The sequence below is a fragment of the Panthera uncia genome, chromosome A2 (assembly GCF_023721935.1).
Source record: "Panthera uncia isolate 11264 chromosome A2, Puncia_PCG_1.0, whole genome shotgun sequence".
Taxonomy (NCBI): Eukaryota; Metazoa; Chordata; class Mammalia; order Carnivora; family Felidae; genus Panthera; species Panthera uncia.
In genome coordinates this window covers 142,704,401-142,721,486 of record NC_064816.1, presented here as the reverse complement: position 1 = coordinate 142,721,486, position 17,086 = coordinate 142,704,401, and the positions used below count along the sequence as shown (strand labels likewise).

The 17,086-nt window shown below is 46.1% G+C and overlaps 1 protein-coding gene across 1 annotated transcript in view; it reads left to right on the top strand.

Annotated features, from left to right (window-relative positions):
• PLXNA4 (plexin A4) overlaps positions 1-17,086 on the top strand; it is a 437,585-nt gene that overhangs the window by 273,883 nt on the left and 146,616 nt on the right. The window contains exon 4 of the mRNA XM_049641872.1: positions 1,382-1,513. Within this exon, the coding sequence (XP_049497829.1) occupies positions 1,382-1,513 (132 nt within the window). The remainder of the gene's footprint in view (positions 1-1,381; positions 1,514-17,086) is intronic.

Here is a 17,086-nt window from a genome sequence, read left to right as displayed (position 1 = left end):
ACAAACAGAGCCTGGAACGAACCTAAAATCAAACACATAAATCACAAAATAACCTAGTGTCACAATTCGGTGAATTCAAAAGAAACGAGAAGCAGCAGACTTTCAGATGAATTGATGTCATCAGTTGACATTACTGTGGTTTTTCCCTTCTGTAATTTGGTTCCTCTGAATAACTTCTCTTCTCCTTGATCTCATGAAAGGTTAAAAATTAAAAGTAAGAGGACATTATGGGAATATATGGAATATAATTGTTCTTTAGTTTTGTTATTGAAATCTCTAAAATTACATTGCGGGTACCTTACAGAGTCATATACAAATGGTATCTAATCGAGTTTGGTGCCTCTCCCTGTCTCCCTCCACTGTTCCCCTCCCCTTCCCATGTTCCCTTGGTCCCAACTTAGGTGAGTAAGTAGCATTATTAGGGCTGGGCAGTGATTGTGTTGAATCCATGAGCCCAGACTTTTGACGATTCTGATGCTGGAGACCTGGGCCAGCACCCAGGGTCGGATGAGCATCATGTGGGGTTGGGAAGTCCCTGTCTTTCTAGATTTGTCCTCCACTATGGGGGATGTGGGCAAAAGTCTCTCCTGGTTGTCTCCACATTGTCTAAGCAGTTCTAGGAAGTCCTGTGGATGGCCCAGGGGTAATCTACTATGCTAAGTGTTCTCGGAAGTTTGGAGATGACTCATGCCCAATACGCATTTTCCTGGAATACTCATGTCCCCTTCTTTGGGGACATAAATAGAACCTCTAGGGCCTACATCTACTCTAAAGCTTGAAGCATAAGCCAATGGTTTAATCGCCAGAAGTAGCCCACTCAATGTGAAACTGCTGGGGTTGGCTCCTTGCCTGGTTCCCCTCAACAGTATGGCAATGATAGCTGGGTAGCAGTTTCAAAGAATCAGCCCACATCCTTACACCCAATTTATTTCCTGAGCACAAATGTAGCAAATAATATTGCCTTTCTATTACATGATGGCACTGATCTGTGGCAGTTTCAGTTACCCATTATTCGCCCAATCCCCAGCTCCCACTCCCTAATACCAACCCCATCCTCTTCTCCAAAGATGTACAAGCCAGGCCTCAAAGACTTAAGTCTGAGGCAGAGGTAGCCAGAGAGGATAACACCGGAGAGGTAGCCAGAGAGGATAACATGCTTTGTGGAGCCCAGTTTGGTCTCCCTGCCTTCCCTTCTCTTTGCCATTCCCAGCAGGAAGCCCATGGGGGGCTTCTATCACTCAGGCTCCTCAGAGCCTGGCCTCTGGGCACTGTGGAGGCAGAGCTCACTGCCTCTCCCTTAGCTGTTGGGAGGGTCTCTGGACTGTAGCTTGACTTCTAGGATCTGAACTCACATCATCTCTCCTTTTCCTCTTCTCCACAGATCCGGGTAGATGGGCCCAGGGGCAGTGCCCTCCAGTATGAGACTGTGCAGGTGGTAGACCCCGGCCCAGTCCTCCGGGATATGGCCTTCTCCAAGGACCACGAGCAACTCTACATCATGTCAGAAAGGCAGGTAAGGCTCTTGGGCTCTGTTAGACATTAGTCTTGCAGCTAAATGCTAGCCCGTGGCTCAGTAGAAACCTACAGGAGGCCAGCTGCAGAGGGGATTTGATTTATTTGGCTCAGTGTGTATCCTTTTGGTTAGCTGCCTGGGGACTGAGGCTGAGTGCACTGAAACAGGGGATGAAACATTTAAAATATCAAAATATCTGGGAGTCTAGAACAAATCCACTAACTTCAAAGTGATGGTGAGTATAGATTCAGGGCCAGCATTTGCTCTCTTTTGAAGAAACATGGTACAGGTACCCAAGTTTTTTGTCTAGATTTCCTTACACAAAGTACAATCTACTACCAAAGTCAGCTTCCTGGACCCTGGAGGTCTATGGTGGGCAAGGATTTGCTGTCCAAAAATCTTGATTGAGGGAACATCATAGAACAATCTAATGGATGGAGATTCAAAAAACAGGGTCTGTGTGTATGAGGTAGATGATATAGCTGGTGTTCTGAGCCTTCCTGTGTATACCTATAACTCTAACATGAAGTTCCAGCAAGTTCATTCCATGAGGCCAAGCCAGGAAGAACAGAGGGTGCAGACATTACTGTTAACTGACATCGAGTAGCAAGTAGCAAAGCTGGGATTGTTTCTGGAATTCAGCTGAGTACTATGTAAGTTCTTCAAGGGTCCTTGAGCTTATACAAGGACTGATATGTCTGCAGCAGGCAAAAGTATAAATATCACCTTGAAAATCCCTTATATTTAAGAGTATATCCTGGAGTGCACAGCCCAGAGTGTTCCACCCCGCAAGACACACCCACCTCAAGAGTGGATTAGCACTGCCATACCTCGTCTCTCTCATCTCTATGTAGGATGGGTCATTCCCAGGAGCTGTCCCTCCAGTCCATGAATATGTATGTGACAAAGGCAGCAGCCATGAGGGGCAGATCCCATCTCTTTATTCATCTTCATTAGCAAGGCCTGAACTCCCCAGAGGACCTTGCCGACAGAGTCTGGATTGTTCTGCCTGTCCCCTCTCTGCACAGTGCAGGAGATGAATACTACATTATGCCACCCACAGGGCTTGTGCATTATGCCTTGGCAGCCCACAGCAGCTCCACCCTCTCCAAGAGCTTGATGACATCTTCTCTTGGTGTGGGACTCCCCACTCAACCACACTGGGACCCATTGTGGTGCCCTCATCGAGACTGCCGTGGCTTGGGAATTGTCTGGTGTGGGGCTCACAGAAGAACATTTTACCCCGGGAGCCAGGACGGGGTGTGAGGCTGCTTCTTTGCTTTCATTCCTTGCTCTTTTCCGATGGGGCCCACACCCCCTACTCCCTGCCTACCTTTGAGGCCCTAGACGCTGATGGGAAGCAGCTTTCCTTGAGTCCCTCAGAAAAGACTCAATACCTCTACAAGGCATTAAGTATTTCAGGATTTCTTGCCTTAATGTAAAAACCAGGATTCCTGAACCTAGATCTTTGAGAACTTCCAAAGATGGAAAATATATGCTGTGCGGAGCCTCCTCCGATAACTGAGTTGGGATTCTGAGCTCCTTCTCCTCTCCCATTCTGCTTCCCTGAGAGCACAATCAGTGGTTAGTACCTACCCATGCAGGGAGAATAAGGTGCACTGAGAGCTCTGGATTATTAGAAAATAAAGGAAACAAGAATGGATGGGGCCAGGGCATTCATCCATTCTGGGACTGCTCCTCACAGAGATGGAGGGCAGCCTGCCATCAAAATAAAATCCCAGATGGCTCGACACTGGTATCCAGTGGGTTTACACATTCTTTGTGGACAGTGGTAGTATAGCACAGTTAAACACGTAGTCTTTGGTGTCAGAAATTCTGAGCACGAACCTTAGCTCCACCATTTACTAAGTATGATCTCAGGTAAGTTCCTTAACCTCCGTAAGACTCAGTGTTCTCAACCATTGTATGGAAGTAATAATAACATCCGATAGTGTTCCAAGAATCAAACGATGTAACATGTATAACAAGCATGAACCAAGCCTGGCGTGGAGTAAGGGCTTGATAAATGGAGGCTCTTATTTTTATGACATTGCAACAGAAGCGTCTGGACATTGTGGCTGTGTTTGAAGTCAGGCATGGGGTGGCATCAAGATCCTGGGTGATCTATCAGGTATAGAGCATAGGAGTTCAGGTCAAGGCCAAGGTGGGTAGGGAACAGGGATTCAGTCCCAGTGGAAAGCCCATCAAGGACCCAGAGCCTGCTTTGAGGGCATGTACCAAGTAGAGTTCGGGGCAAGAGCAGCCTGGTAAATACACTGGGGACCCTCCAGCCTCTGTCTGCTGGTGGGTTGGTCTCAGCCACATTGTGTCAGGACACTTGAGTCTACAGGTTAGTCTCTATACGCTCAGCAATGATGTCTGCTCTGCCTGGAGGGCACTTCCCTTTCTCATCTGGGTAATTCTGACTTGTTTCTCAAAACCTAGCTCTGCTGTCATGCTCCACAATCGGTGATTGCTCACTTGTGGTTAGACACCTCTTTGGTAGCTCTTCTCATACTGGGCTTTCTCTCCTTGTCTTTCCCTCTTACCAGACTTTCAGCAGCTTGAGGGCAGCCCTGTGTCTTCCTTGTGTGTCTAAACCTCACCGAATAGGCCCTTGATAATTATTTGATGAGTTAATTAACTAATTAATTATTGATTGAATCCCCACTGTCATCATTGACCCGGGACTGGAAAAGAGAAGGACTGGAGTGCCTGGGTAGCTCAGTGGATGAAGTGTCTGACTTCGGCTCAGGTCATGATTTCATGGTTCATGGGTTCATGCCCCGCGTTGGGCTCTGTGCTGATAGCTCAGAGCCTGGAGCCTGTTTTGGATTCTGTGTCTCCCTCTCTCTCTCTGCCCCTCCCCTGCTCACGCTCTGTCTCGCTTTCCTTCAAAAATAATAAACATTAAAAAAAATTTTAGTGGGGCACCTGGGTGGCTCAGTCGGTTGAGTGTCCGACTTCAGCTCAGGTCATGATCTCACGGTCCATGAGTTCCAGCCCCACGTCGGGCTCTGTGCTGATGGCTCGGAGCCTGGAGCCTGTTTCAGATTCTGTGTCTCCCTCTCTCTCTGACCCTCCCCCGTTCATGCTCTGTCTCTCTCTGTCTCAAAAATAAATAAACGTTAAAAAAAAATTTTTTTTTAATTTTTAGAGAAAAGAGAAGGACTGATACAAATTATTTATTATTTATTTATTGCTTAATTCCCAAGTTCAAACTTACATATATAATTAAAAGACTACACTTCAGCCAAAGAAAGTATCTCCCAAATTTCCACCATCTGTTTATCACTGCCATAACTCCTGCCCTGTCCTGAACTAATTTTTACTTTATGTTTTTATTTAAGTACACATACTGTTTAAACCTAAAAGCCTAGGGCACCTGGGTGGCACATCCCATTCTTGACTTTGGTTCTCATTATGATCTCACAGTTCATGGGTTCGAACCCCACATCAGTCTCTGTGCTGACAGTGCAGAATCTGCTTGGGATTCTCTCTCTCTCCCTGTCTCTCTGCTCCTCCCCTACTCATGTGCGTGCTCTCTCTCTCAAAATAAATAAATAAAAAGCTTTTAAAAAAATATTATAAAAACCTAAGTAGCCTACTTTAGCCATCTCTTAAATAGTAGTATTGTAGATCTGATGTGCTAGACATATATAATATACTGAATTGCAATATTGTGACTTATAATAAGAAACATATATTTGGTCTTCATCCCTATTTCTGGCACTGAGTTCCAGGACCCTTGGAGTATCCTGAGTGAATAAAGCAATGGGAGAATCTTTTGTTGTAATATTTGGTCTCTTGACCTCAGTTTCTGAAATCTTTGGGATCCGTAAAAGTGGAAGGGGTGTCTTGTTATTCACAATAAGCCCCTTCCAACCACAACTGAATTTATGTTAATTGAGTGACTTTTGGAAATCTCCTAAAGATGGAGGGGGTGGCTGGTTGTCAGGGGAGCCAGTCATCATGTGATTAGAGGGTTGGAAAAGGTAAGGATGGTATAAGAGTAGAAGTAGAGAATGGAGTGTGTGTGTGTGTGTGTGTGTGTGTGTGTATACAAATACTATATAAGTCCTGGCTCTGAGACCATAGACAAGTTACTAACTCTCTCACTACCTCATTTATTCATTCAATATTAAATATTGAGCACCTACTATGAGTCGGCACTTTCTAGATACTAGAGATTCAGTGGGGAACAAGATAGACAAAATCCCTGCCCTGATAGTGCTTATAGTTTAGGTAGAGAGACAGACAATGAATGAGTAAATGAATAAATGATTTATGTTAGGTAATGGCGAATACAATGAAAAATTTAACAGACTCGGTGGGAAGGCAGTGGTTTCCAGGAACATGATGGGGAACGCTCCTTTAAGGAAGGTTGTCAGGGAGGTGCCAAGAAGGGAACTTTCGAGCAGAGAGAAGGATAAAGTGAAGGGCAGGAGGCGACTGGGGGTCAGTCGTCATCCAGGCAGAAGGAACAGCTGGCACAAAGGTTGTGAGATGGGAACGCGACTTGGTGTTTCTGGGGATGCAGACGGGCTTCTCTGGAATGGGATGCACTGGGAGAGCGGCTGCACCTCAATTTGTGACCTGTGAAATGGGGAATGTAATAAAGGGCATTGATCTCCTAGGGCGCCGATGAAGACTAAATGAGATAACGCCTGTAGGAAGAGCTTGGCTCAGCATCTAGAAGTGAGCGCACATCCAACCTATTATGGTTATTTGCAAGTTGAATAATTCTAAGTGAGGATATTGCTTCTGCTGTTGGGAATATGTGACTTCCTCTTTATTTCTCACCTCGAATGGCTTTCACTTTCCATATAAATTTCTCCTTGGAGTGTGGCAGTGAGTGTCCGCTGGGTGTGTTCACAGGGTGTGCGTGTGCGTGTGTGTGCACACACATGCACGTCTGCTCCCATGTCTGTCCCCATCTGCATGTCTCCCATCAGTCTCCTTCTTGCTTTGTACATGTCTGTGTGTGTATATGGTGTGTATTTACCACGACTCTAGTACCCCCGAGGGAATGTCTATGCACACTGAAACTGTTGTGATAAAAACCTGCCAAAGCTATGGCAGCGATGTGAGAAAAAATGTCAGCGAGGCAGATCGATGAAGAGATGTGGTGGGAGAGCTGTGCTGTCCTCAGGTACCCTGGAACAGCCCCCCGCCAGGAAAGAAGCAGCTGTCCCCCATGCAAGGCAAGTCTCTTCTTTGAAAGGCTCCAGAACAAGTGGCAGATTCAGCATCCCAGCCATTTCACACAGCAGCTCTTCCCTGCCTGAAAGCCAGAGGCCTCAAACGTGTGTTTCTGTGTGGGAGATAACACTTTGGTTGTGTCTGGGCCAAAGCCATCTTTCATGGCGTCCTTTGTTTTACCGACTCCTGTTGATAGTGGGTCTGCTTCCAGGTGCCTGGGGACACTCACATGAGTTGGTGACACTCACAGTGCTGGCTGTGATCCAGGATAGGATGCCTGTGGGGGCCAAGGAGGTGGGTCATGCAGGTGGGTCCACCTGCTACTTGGAGTTACTAGGAGGGCGGGACAAGGTGGGGTAGCTCTACTTGGTTGCTTCCGGCATAATCCAGGGGTCAAGTAGTGAGCGCCATCTTGTTTTATAACGTATTACCTAGGCCTGAGTCATCCATTCACTCAGCAAATATTCACTAAGCATCTGCTGTGAGCCGGGTGCTAGCCTTGGCATTGGGGCTACAACAGTAAAGAAACAGGTAAACCACCTTGACTGCAGGGGCTTACAGTTTTAGCAAGAGGACAGAGCAAAGAAGCAATCAACATACCAGATAAATCACACAGTAGGTTAGGGGGAAAAGGATATGGAGAGGGGTAAATGGGATCTGGAGACTTAGTCAAAGCAAAAGAGTTGCCATTTTAATTTTTTTTTTTAATGTTTATCGATTTTTGAGAGAATGAGAGACAGAGAGTGCAAGAGCAGGGAAGGAGCAGAGAAAGGGGGAGACACAGAATCTGAAGCAGGCTCCAGGCTCTGAGCTATCAGCCCAGAGCCTGATGTGGGGTTTGAGCCCATGAACCACGGGCTCATGACCTGAGCCCAAGTTGGATGCTTAACTGACTGAGCCATCCAGGTGCCCCAAGAGTTGCCATTTTAAACAGAGTGGTCAGAGAAGTCTTCCCAGAGAGGCATAGGTGTAAAGGGGGTGAATGGGGACCTGTTGACCTATCCCCTTCCCTGTTCTTCGTGTTTCTTTACAAGCTCTTCACTCAGGGTTGTGAAACAGAGCTGGTCAAGTATGCCTGTTGGGAGGAAATTGGTGAGAGGGTCCCTTTGTGGTTGGGATGTTTACCATGTTGAGTCTTTCACGGGCAAGTTTGGTTCAAAGGGAAGGTGGTACTGTGCTCCCAGACAGGCTCAAGCCACTTGGGGCCAGAACCTCTAACTGGATGGTGCCTCTGCTGGTACCCCTTGTGTGATGAGGGGCCACTGCTGCTTCTCTGTGCCTCAGTGTCCCTCCCATCTCCAGCCTGCCTCCCAGGGGTGTTCAGAGGACAACCAATGAGAATTCTGACAATCTTGGATGTCTGCAGACACCCATCTCATATAAGGTGAAGCTGCGAAGATAGTTTCTGCCCCCACTAGGCTCCCGTAAGAGAGATTCTGACTCTCGGCACCAGGTGCAGGGCCCGTCTCTCGTGAGGTGCATTTGCGGAGGGTGACACGGCCGTCTGGCGTCATTCCTCCGGCCCTTGCAGGGGACTGAGCTGAAGCTGCAGCTCGTGTCTGGATGGCTGACACTGTAACAAGCCCATTTGGACGTTTGCTCCTGGCATCCAGACCAGGCTGTTCTGATGGCTCCTGGGAGAGAGAACTTGAAGCACCGACCTGAGAGTGAGTGACAGGAAACGGAGCCACCTCAGACACTCGGAAAAAGAGGAAGCCAGTTGCAGTGTTTTACCCAATTTCACTCAGAAGGAAGCCTTCCCGCTCGTCTGGAGCTGATCCCGAAGGTCCCAGCGTGTCATTACTGAGATGCTCCCACCTCTCACCTCCTTCTCAACGAAGGCAGAACATCTCCATTTTACTGTCGTGGAACCGGGGGACGACTTCCTGCCCCAGCTTCCCACACTCACTAGGTGCCGAGAGCCTGGCTTCTCCCTCGCATCACGAAACCCCAGAACTGGAAAAGCCCTCAAGGCTTATTGGGTCCTCCCCCCTCCTACTGCCTTATCCCAGTGCGGCTGAGGGGGACACTGACACCCAGAGAAGTTAATGGCTTGTCCAGTGTCACACAGCAGGTTGGCCAAGGAGCCAAGTTAGAATCCAACTCCATTTCTCTCGGAGTGTCTTCTCCAGCCCCTCCTTGAGGGACATGGGGCTCTCTGTGGGGGCCAGGGACACGCTTCCCCTTCTGCCCTTGCCAGCAGAAAGTTATATACCCGACTCCTCAGGTGTCAAAACAAGCCTCAGAAGGCAAAAGGGCTTACTGAGGGTGGAGGGCCGAATGGGGCAGCGGGGGCGATGGCAGGAAGTCAGAGGTGCCTTGGCTTATTCGTCCTTGCTTCCAGCCTGATACAGGTTGGGACAAGAGCTTCCTTGCAACATTTATTCTAGAGCATCTTGGGGCACATGGGACCCCAGACACAGTCAGCCCATCCCATAGAGGGGGTAGGCAGGGGAGTCCCCTCCTCTTCCAACAGACATGCTTCCAAGTGGTCACTCGTGTAGGCACAAAGTCTTGAACTCCTGAATATGATTGAGTTTAGTAACCTCCCCAAGAGGAAACATGACAGTGGCCTGACGTTTCCCAGACGGGGTGAGTGGAAGGCAGTGCAGGATGGAGACCACAGGGTGGTTACAAATAGGCCATGAACTCGGGCTTTCATCCTGGTCCTTTGCTCTCACCAGGTCTGCCACTGGAGCAAATCGCTCATGCGCTTTGTGCTTTAATTTCTTCATGTGTAAAATGCAAATGATAATAATTACCTTTCAGGGCTTTTAGGATTAAAGGTAATAATGTGAAGTGGCTAGCATGCAGTAGGCTTTCAGCAAGTTGTGGGAGTTATCTCCACCATTATCATCATTATTATTACCAATACTCTTAGAGAACGTATTGTCGCCAGGGAAAGGGACGCCTGGACAAACCACTTTGGGCATTAAAGGCCAGTTCAGCTCTGGGCACCAGCTCCCCAGGACGCCCTGGCACAGCCGCCCCTGTCCATTTTGAAGTCCCCCAGACGATACTAAAGCCGACCGTTCCCTTTACACCTGCTGGTGCTGCCCTCCAGGAGGCTGAAGGGCCAGGAGACCATGGTCCCCCACCCCAGTCAACAGAGCTATGCGGCCTCTCTGGGGAGCTGGGTGGGTTTTCCTCTGTACTTTACTTCTGCTCGGGGGAAGGAACTTTAGTGTGTTTGAGTCCAGTCCACTGGACTTGAGGTTATCACGCACTGGGCACCTGAAATCGCTTCCGGCTCCTCATCTGTCCGGACTTGCAGGGCAGATGGAGAATGGCCTGTTCCCCTTCTCTCTGCCCAGAACAGCAGAAGAGCTAGTATGTAAGGGTAGGGCAGCAGGGAGAGGGTGGAGTGGGAGGAAAGACTAGGCAATCCAAGGAGCAGGTGATTAGGGAAAAGCTTTGGCAGCTCCTAATTCTGAGCTCCATTAAGCATCTGTCTCCGGCAATTGCCCTGACAGTCCTATCTCCTCTCCACTCGGTGCCTGCGTCCCAAGACTTTTGGGGCACTCCAAGTGCCATTTTAGAGACAACCACCTGTAATATTCCACTTAGCAGCGTATGTGAGGAGACTCTAACAGTGTGAGCAAATAGGGCCAGGGGCTCCATCTCTGCCACTCCAGTTCCTTCCTCCCACCATGTGTGTTTATCGAGTGCCCACTACGTGCCCACCCAGCGCAGGCATAGATGCTGTGCAGAATAGAAAAGAGCAGAAGGAAGTCGTTGTTCTGGGAGCCTCTGTTAGGGCTGAGGCGGGAGCAAACTCCAGCTTGCAGGACATTGAAACAAAAGTGGTTCTGCTGCGAGGATTGCCCTGGAAACCCAGCTTTCTTGTATAGTCAGGGCTTGGGTGGGGTAGAAAACAGGATGTCAGCCTGAAGGGCACATTCTCCTGGTGCATTTGGGTAGGTATCATGAGGACTCTGGTCTAGAGGCCAGAGATCTTGGGTTGTTTCCCAAGACAGTTCTCAATTCTTCAGGCACCGGTCAGCTGCCATCTCCTCTTACATAGGGTGGGTGTGGACGGAAGCTGACTCCTACTATCCTAGCCCTCTGCTCTGTCCTCTAGGGATGTCATCTGAATGGAAGTGGTTCTGGTCGGTGAGACTGATGGACTTGTGCTTGAGTCCCACAGAAAGAGAGGCTGGGATTATCGGATACTTAAGTGAACTGTGTACTCACTTTGAATATTGATGGGACATTTTCAAAAGTAAATAGATGCATGTTAATTTGTGCCATTGTTCAAGATGACTAGTTGGCATTAGTGATGCCACGTGACTTTACCAAATGCAGTACAGGTATGAAAGGAGAAATTACAAATGGCAGAATTCTATCCAATCTGAGTCTCTTAAGTGCATTTCAAATATTTTGCGTAGACAATGGAGACATGAATTTGAAACTGACTCAAAGGTGATGTCATTGTTCTAAGGAAATGCATCATAGTTAAGGGGGAGACTATCTGGATATTTATTTAAAGTTATGCACAATAGCAAAGGGGTGGAGAAGAAGTGTGAAAATCGGTGTGTCCTCTTTAGAAAGGATTTCGAGGGGCGCCTGGGTGGCTCAGTGTGTTAAGCTTCCACTCAGGTCATGATCTCATGGTCTGTGAGTTCGAGCCCCGCGTTGGGCTCTGTGCTTCGGATTCTGTGTCTCCCTCTCTCTCTGCCCCTCCCCCACTCACACTCTGCCTCTGTCTCTCAAAAATGAATAAATATTAAGAAAGAAAGAAAGAAAGAAAGAAAGAAAGAAAGAGAAAAATGATTTCGAGCTCGTGCTAATATTTCTCTAGTTTATCTGCTGAATGACTTGAACGTGGTTCAGAGCAGCAGCTGGAACCACCCTTGTTTTGGGTCCTAGCTCTGCCACTTGCTACCTAGAGGACCGTGGGCAAGTTATTTAATCTCTGGATACTTCCGGTTTCTTAACAGTAACACTTGCTAGTGCCCACTGCCTGGGTGGTTGAGAGTAAATGAGAAAGCATATATAAAATTTTTAGTGCAGTGCCTGGCACATAACGAGGGCTCAATAAATCTTAGCTCTCATCTTTACTATTTTCAGTATGCTGGTCTAGTAGAATGGTGTCTCCATTTTATTTTTTAAAATCCCACCCATAATATTTTTACTTCCAATCCTTCATAAACTCACATCTGTCTCCTCCGAGGCATATCAGGACCCTGGTTTTTGGTGCCCAGAGCAGCAGAGAGCAGAGCAGGCCGCCCCCTTGACCGTGCTTCCCAGTCCGCTGAATCCCCAGGTTCCGAGGGTCTCTCATATGTAGCTGTGGTTATTGACTGTGCCCGGTTCACTTCTTGAGACACTGCCTCCGGCAGGGGTCACCGCTCACACCAGAGTGTACCTGCTGGATAAGAGGAAAGGCCCCTCCAGGGAAAGTCCTACTGCCCTGAAGCCACGTTAGTCTGCAAGGCTTGCAGAGACATGCTACTCTCATTAAAATGAGGGCATCTCAGGACACGAGCAATACACACATGAAGCGTGACATGTAAACGACGCCTCCCACCTGTCCCTCTGCCTTGTTACCGCTTTAAGCATCAATTAGTCCAGGATTCCCCAAATTTTATTCTCAGAACCAAAGTTTTGCAGGATTTTTTTTTTTTTTGGTCAAATACATTTGGAGAAATCTGAGTTAAGCAGATATCTTAGAACATTTGGTGTGCTAATGAGTATTATGACTCTCCAAGCTGGGGGGGGAGGGTGGCGAATTTAGGAGGTAGTGTCGCCCAATCTCACGTGATCACAGAACTCACTTTACCAGGAGCACCCAGAGCTGTTAGCAGAGTTCTGGATCCTTCACTGGAAAGACTTCATTTTGATCTTTCCCAGGGTTTTCTCTCCCTGCTCACTGGTGATCTCGCTGGCTCTAGGCTTGGCTCTGGTCTCCCTTCTTTTGTGCTCCTCTCTCTCCAGGCACAAGCTGAATTCTCTGTCTCAATTCTCCTGAGTTTAGGAAAGGGAGTTTCTTTGGATCCGAGTCTCAAGTTTCCATCTGGATGTCGGGCTGTTCTTTTTCCCTTTCAGCTCACTGACCTCTGGCTTCCTGGTGCTCACTTGAATTCCCAGGACTGTCCCTCCTCTGTCCTAGGTGCCTGGAGCCCTCTTCAGCTCTGAGCTTAGCCTCAACCTTAATCTACATAACTCATTGTCCTTCTCTGAAAGCCACCAATTTTGTTAAAATTATTAAACTCCTGCCTCTTACCTACTGTTGCCATTCAAAGTTATACATTTGAGATTAATGGAATTAATGTATTATATCATTTCACATCTGCTCAGATGGTTCTTAATTTAGGGGCCACTGTTCATGCTCAGGTATTTATTACTCTGTCTTCAACAATTAAATAAATGTTAATAACCCAATATACCCTCAACTCACATGACTTAGAGAAGGCAATTCATTTATTTGTTTATTATTGTTTTGCTCCAGAATACCAAAGACCAAACTCTAAAACATTGAGTGCCCTTTTTGCTTCTCTAGCATAGGGGTGTTTAAGCACACTTTGATGCTGAGTTCCCACTGAAGGCAATGAATGAGCCAATGGAGTATAGGAAGAAACTATTAGAACTTCTTCTTTTTTTTCTATTTAAAACAAGAAATTAGGCTTTACTCATGTTTACGATAGAGACGATACTGGATATTGTTTCCCTGCCTTGGTCTGTATGTCAGGCATTCACATGTCAGGAAGTCGTGGAGGTACGTGGGAGTTCCACATCTCCCAGTGGTAATACTAGTGTTCTTACTGGACGGTTCAGATTCAGTATATTACAATAAGTTTGTAATCTATGTCCAACTGGTATTATCAATATTGTAAAAACAATCCTCGAAATAGAATCTTTATAATAACTTTGCAATGAGACGGAAATGACCATGAAGATGTTTTTGTACCACCCAGAGGTTTGCTGGTTATGGAAACATAATTAAACATTTTTCCTTTAAAAGAACCAATATGTCCCACAGTTGCTGATCTTTCAGTTCTGACAAGCAGCTGTCAGGAGTATGTCACTTTGCCGGTAACTTCAAATAAATTACACACATCATCTGCCCCCTCAAGATAACGGTAATACGTTAACAAAGAGAAAGTAATCACTTTTAGGAAGAATTTACAGCATGGGGAGACCATTTTGAAAGAAAAAAAAAAGAATGTTTGGAAATATTTTCATCTTTATGTGATTTTGTTGTTGGTAATGAGTAGGTGTGACACTTTAAAAACTTTTATCTAAAAACTTTTAAAACTTGGAAACAGAATCTTCTACTCGCCTAAAACTCTTCAAGGAAGAGTTTTAGAGAGTTTTGACCTGTTTTTAAAAAATACATAAAAATTCAGGACCTTTCGATTAGTTGAAAGAATAGCTGATTGACATCAGAGAAGATGGAAATCTACCAGGTGAATTTCAACAACAGTCTTCGCATAATTGGTGCATGAGACCCAAGAAAAGTATCTTGATTTAGTCAGCATAGCCAACAATGCTCTTTTTGCATTTCTGTGTCTATGAGGTGTCTTTTTCCATTATGACAGCTACGAAAACAGTTTCAAAATAAATTGAACTCTAGACCTCAGAATCCCACATCACTAAGTGCTCAAAAAGATTTTCACAAATAATAAAGCCAATCCCAACACAACAGTCCCATCATTTTTAATAATAATTTTCTTGATGAGAGTAGAATGTTTCATATCATTCATTAATAAAATAAAATAAAAGTTAAGATGCTATTTTGTCTTTATCTCATATCTTTATTTCTTAACCTTGTGTATAGTTGATAATGCATTAACATCAGTAAGTAGAACATGTATATTCTTTATAAATAAATATGTGTATTATTGGTGCATGCTCAAAAAAACTTTACTATTGGGTATGCAATCAATACTCTTTAGTATGTAAATTTGCAGATGCGTCATAAATTAATCTCATTCGATCTCTGATCTTCACTTTCATGTTACCTTTAAACCTACCTCCTCTGTACCCAAGAGTTTGTTGTTCAGACCCAGCTCAGAAATCCTTAGGGCCCCTGTACATTGGCACATCGGTGTGGGTGGTGCCAGTATGGGCAGCTTCTTTATCCTTGGGTAATTTACCCAGTGTCTTCTAGATTTTTCTAAAGCCCAGATCCCTGAACAGCAGACAGAACATTCTCTCTGGAAGGGATGGTAAGGAATTTGAGATGGTACTGAGAGATAAGACAATCTCTAGACAAGCAGATAGCAAGATCATGGCCATGGCCATACAAGCTGGCAAGGAATATTTTTGTAGTAAATGTGGCCAAAACGACTGTGGGTCTTGAGAACAGTTTGAATAGGCATAAATCTGTCAGTCTAGAGTTAGCCTTTGCTCATTATATCTCCCATTTTCCATTAATTTTTCCTTTGTCCCATTCTCTTCTTTCTCCCATTTTCTGGTATTACTCTCACCTTCCTCCTTATTTTTATCTCAGTCTCTTGTCTTACTCTTCTCTGTACCCACCTTCCATTTTCCCAGTCTCTCAGGTGGGAGGGAGATCTGGAATGGGGTCAGGCTGTGTTTTTTAAACTGCCGGTCATGACACATTAGTGGGTCGAGAAATCAATTTAGTGGGTCACAAAATCAATTTAAAGGGTCATGACCAGAATTTTTTTTTAAATGGAACAGAATAAAATTGAACAGAACAGTGTCCATCAAGCATAGTAAGGGTAAGTACTATTTGTGAAACTATATATGTGCATTTATGTGTGCCCAGGGTTGCAATGTAAGATATCTCTTGCAGTGAGTCATGGTCAAAGTGAAAGCCACTGGTCTAGGGAATAACATTTTGCATGTACCGGCAATAAGTTTACTTAAGCTTTGGGCATCCAACTCACGTTTCAAGCAGTACTGATGACATCATCTGACCCAATGCTGGTTTTTATTCAAGTGATTTCTCAATTTCAACAATTTGGCCTCAACAGTTATTTGTTGACAGTTTAGTGTGGCAGCTGTGGAGTAGTGGATAAGGCGTCAGATGCAGAGTAAGGTCAGCTGGAATCAAGTTCTTGGCTCGCAAGATCTTGAATTCTGAGTCTTAGTTTTCCCACTTGTGGACCATCAATGCATCCCAACCTGTTATTTCATTAAGTACCCATGAAAATAAATGTATTTCCACAGCTCACTGGGATGATGGAGGTCCCCTCATAACTAGAGGGGACCAGGCTCTTGGGGTGCAGTCCTCTCCAGGTATTTCCCAGCTACTCCAAAGGCTGAGAAGACCAAGATGGTGGCACACCTACGGGTAATCCATGGCGACACAGCACATGTACCAGTAGGGCAGCATTGTCCAGATGACCATAATGTACGATGTTGGCCTAGAAATTGTCCCCGCAGCTCTGTGTGTACTCCCCATGCTGGGAACATACAAAGATGACAAGACACCTGTGCCCTCGTGGAGCTTACTATTTAGTGGTTGTGTTGACCACCTGCAGTTTGCAAAAACACACTGGGTGGTACAGGGCCGGCTCAGTCATGATTAGCTTTTCTTTGCAGTGGCCTCTCCTTGTCTAAAGCCCTGGCACTCGAAGTTTCTTTTCTCTCTGTGGGGACTGAACACAGCCCCTAAACTGCCTTACAATCCTGATACTTCTTAGTTATAGATGTAAACCTGAGTCAGGTCAAGATGAGAGGGGCAGACTCCAATGGCTCTCCAAATGCCAAACTCTGCTGCATTCACCATGTGCACCGAAGGGAATAAAACTAATTACTACCTTCCTAAAGAGCTGAGCATGGGTGGATACGCCCTTGAAAATGGCCAGCAGAAATGCTTCTTGCAAACTGTTCTCCCCATGCAGCTGCCTGCAAGTCTCTTTGCTACAGCCTTTGCTGCCCAAGGACCCCTTCCTCGGGCCATTAGCGAAGAGGCTGGTCGTTATTAACTAGCTGGCATTGACTGATGACACTAAGCTTTTTTTTTGGCCTTGTGTGGGCTGGTGGCAGGCGCTTAGTTGACCCCTGGAATTTGGAGTTTATTCTGCCATGAAAACAAAGAAATAAATTAGAGGAATGAACAGAAGCCCGTATGGTTGGACAGTAGTTAGAGACAGCTCAACAGCCTCAGCTGGTCCCCTCCCCAAGTGTCACCAGAAGACTCCTTCCACCGTGGCTCTCCCTCCCAGATTCCTGGTCTAGTGCTCCTGTCGAGACTAATGAAATGAGGGAGAGATTCATGTTGTCGTTGTTGTTGTGTGTGTGTGTGTGTGTGTGTGTGTGTGTGTGTGTGTGTTTTTCCCCTGGAGTCTGGTGCCGTGGAAAGAGATGGTGTCTGCACAACAACTTGCATACTGAAGAAGATTTAGAAATCCCAGTTTCATGTAAAGGACTCATTCTTTAAAATATGCTTCTATA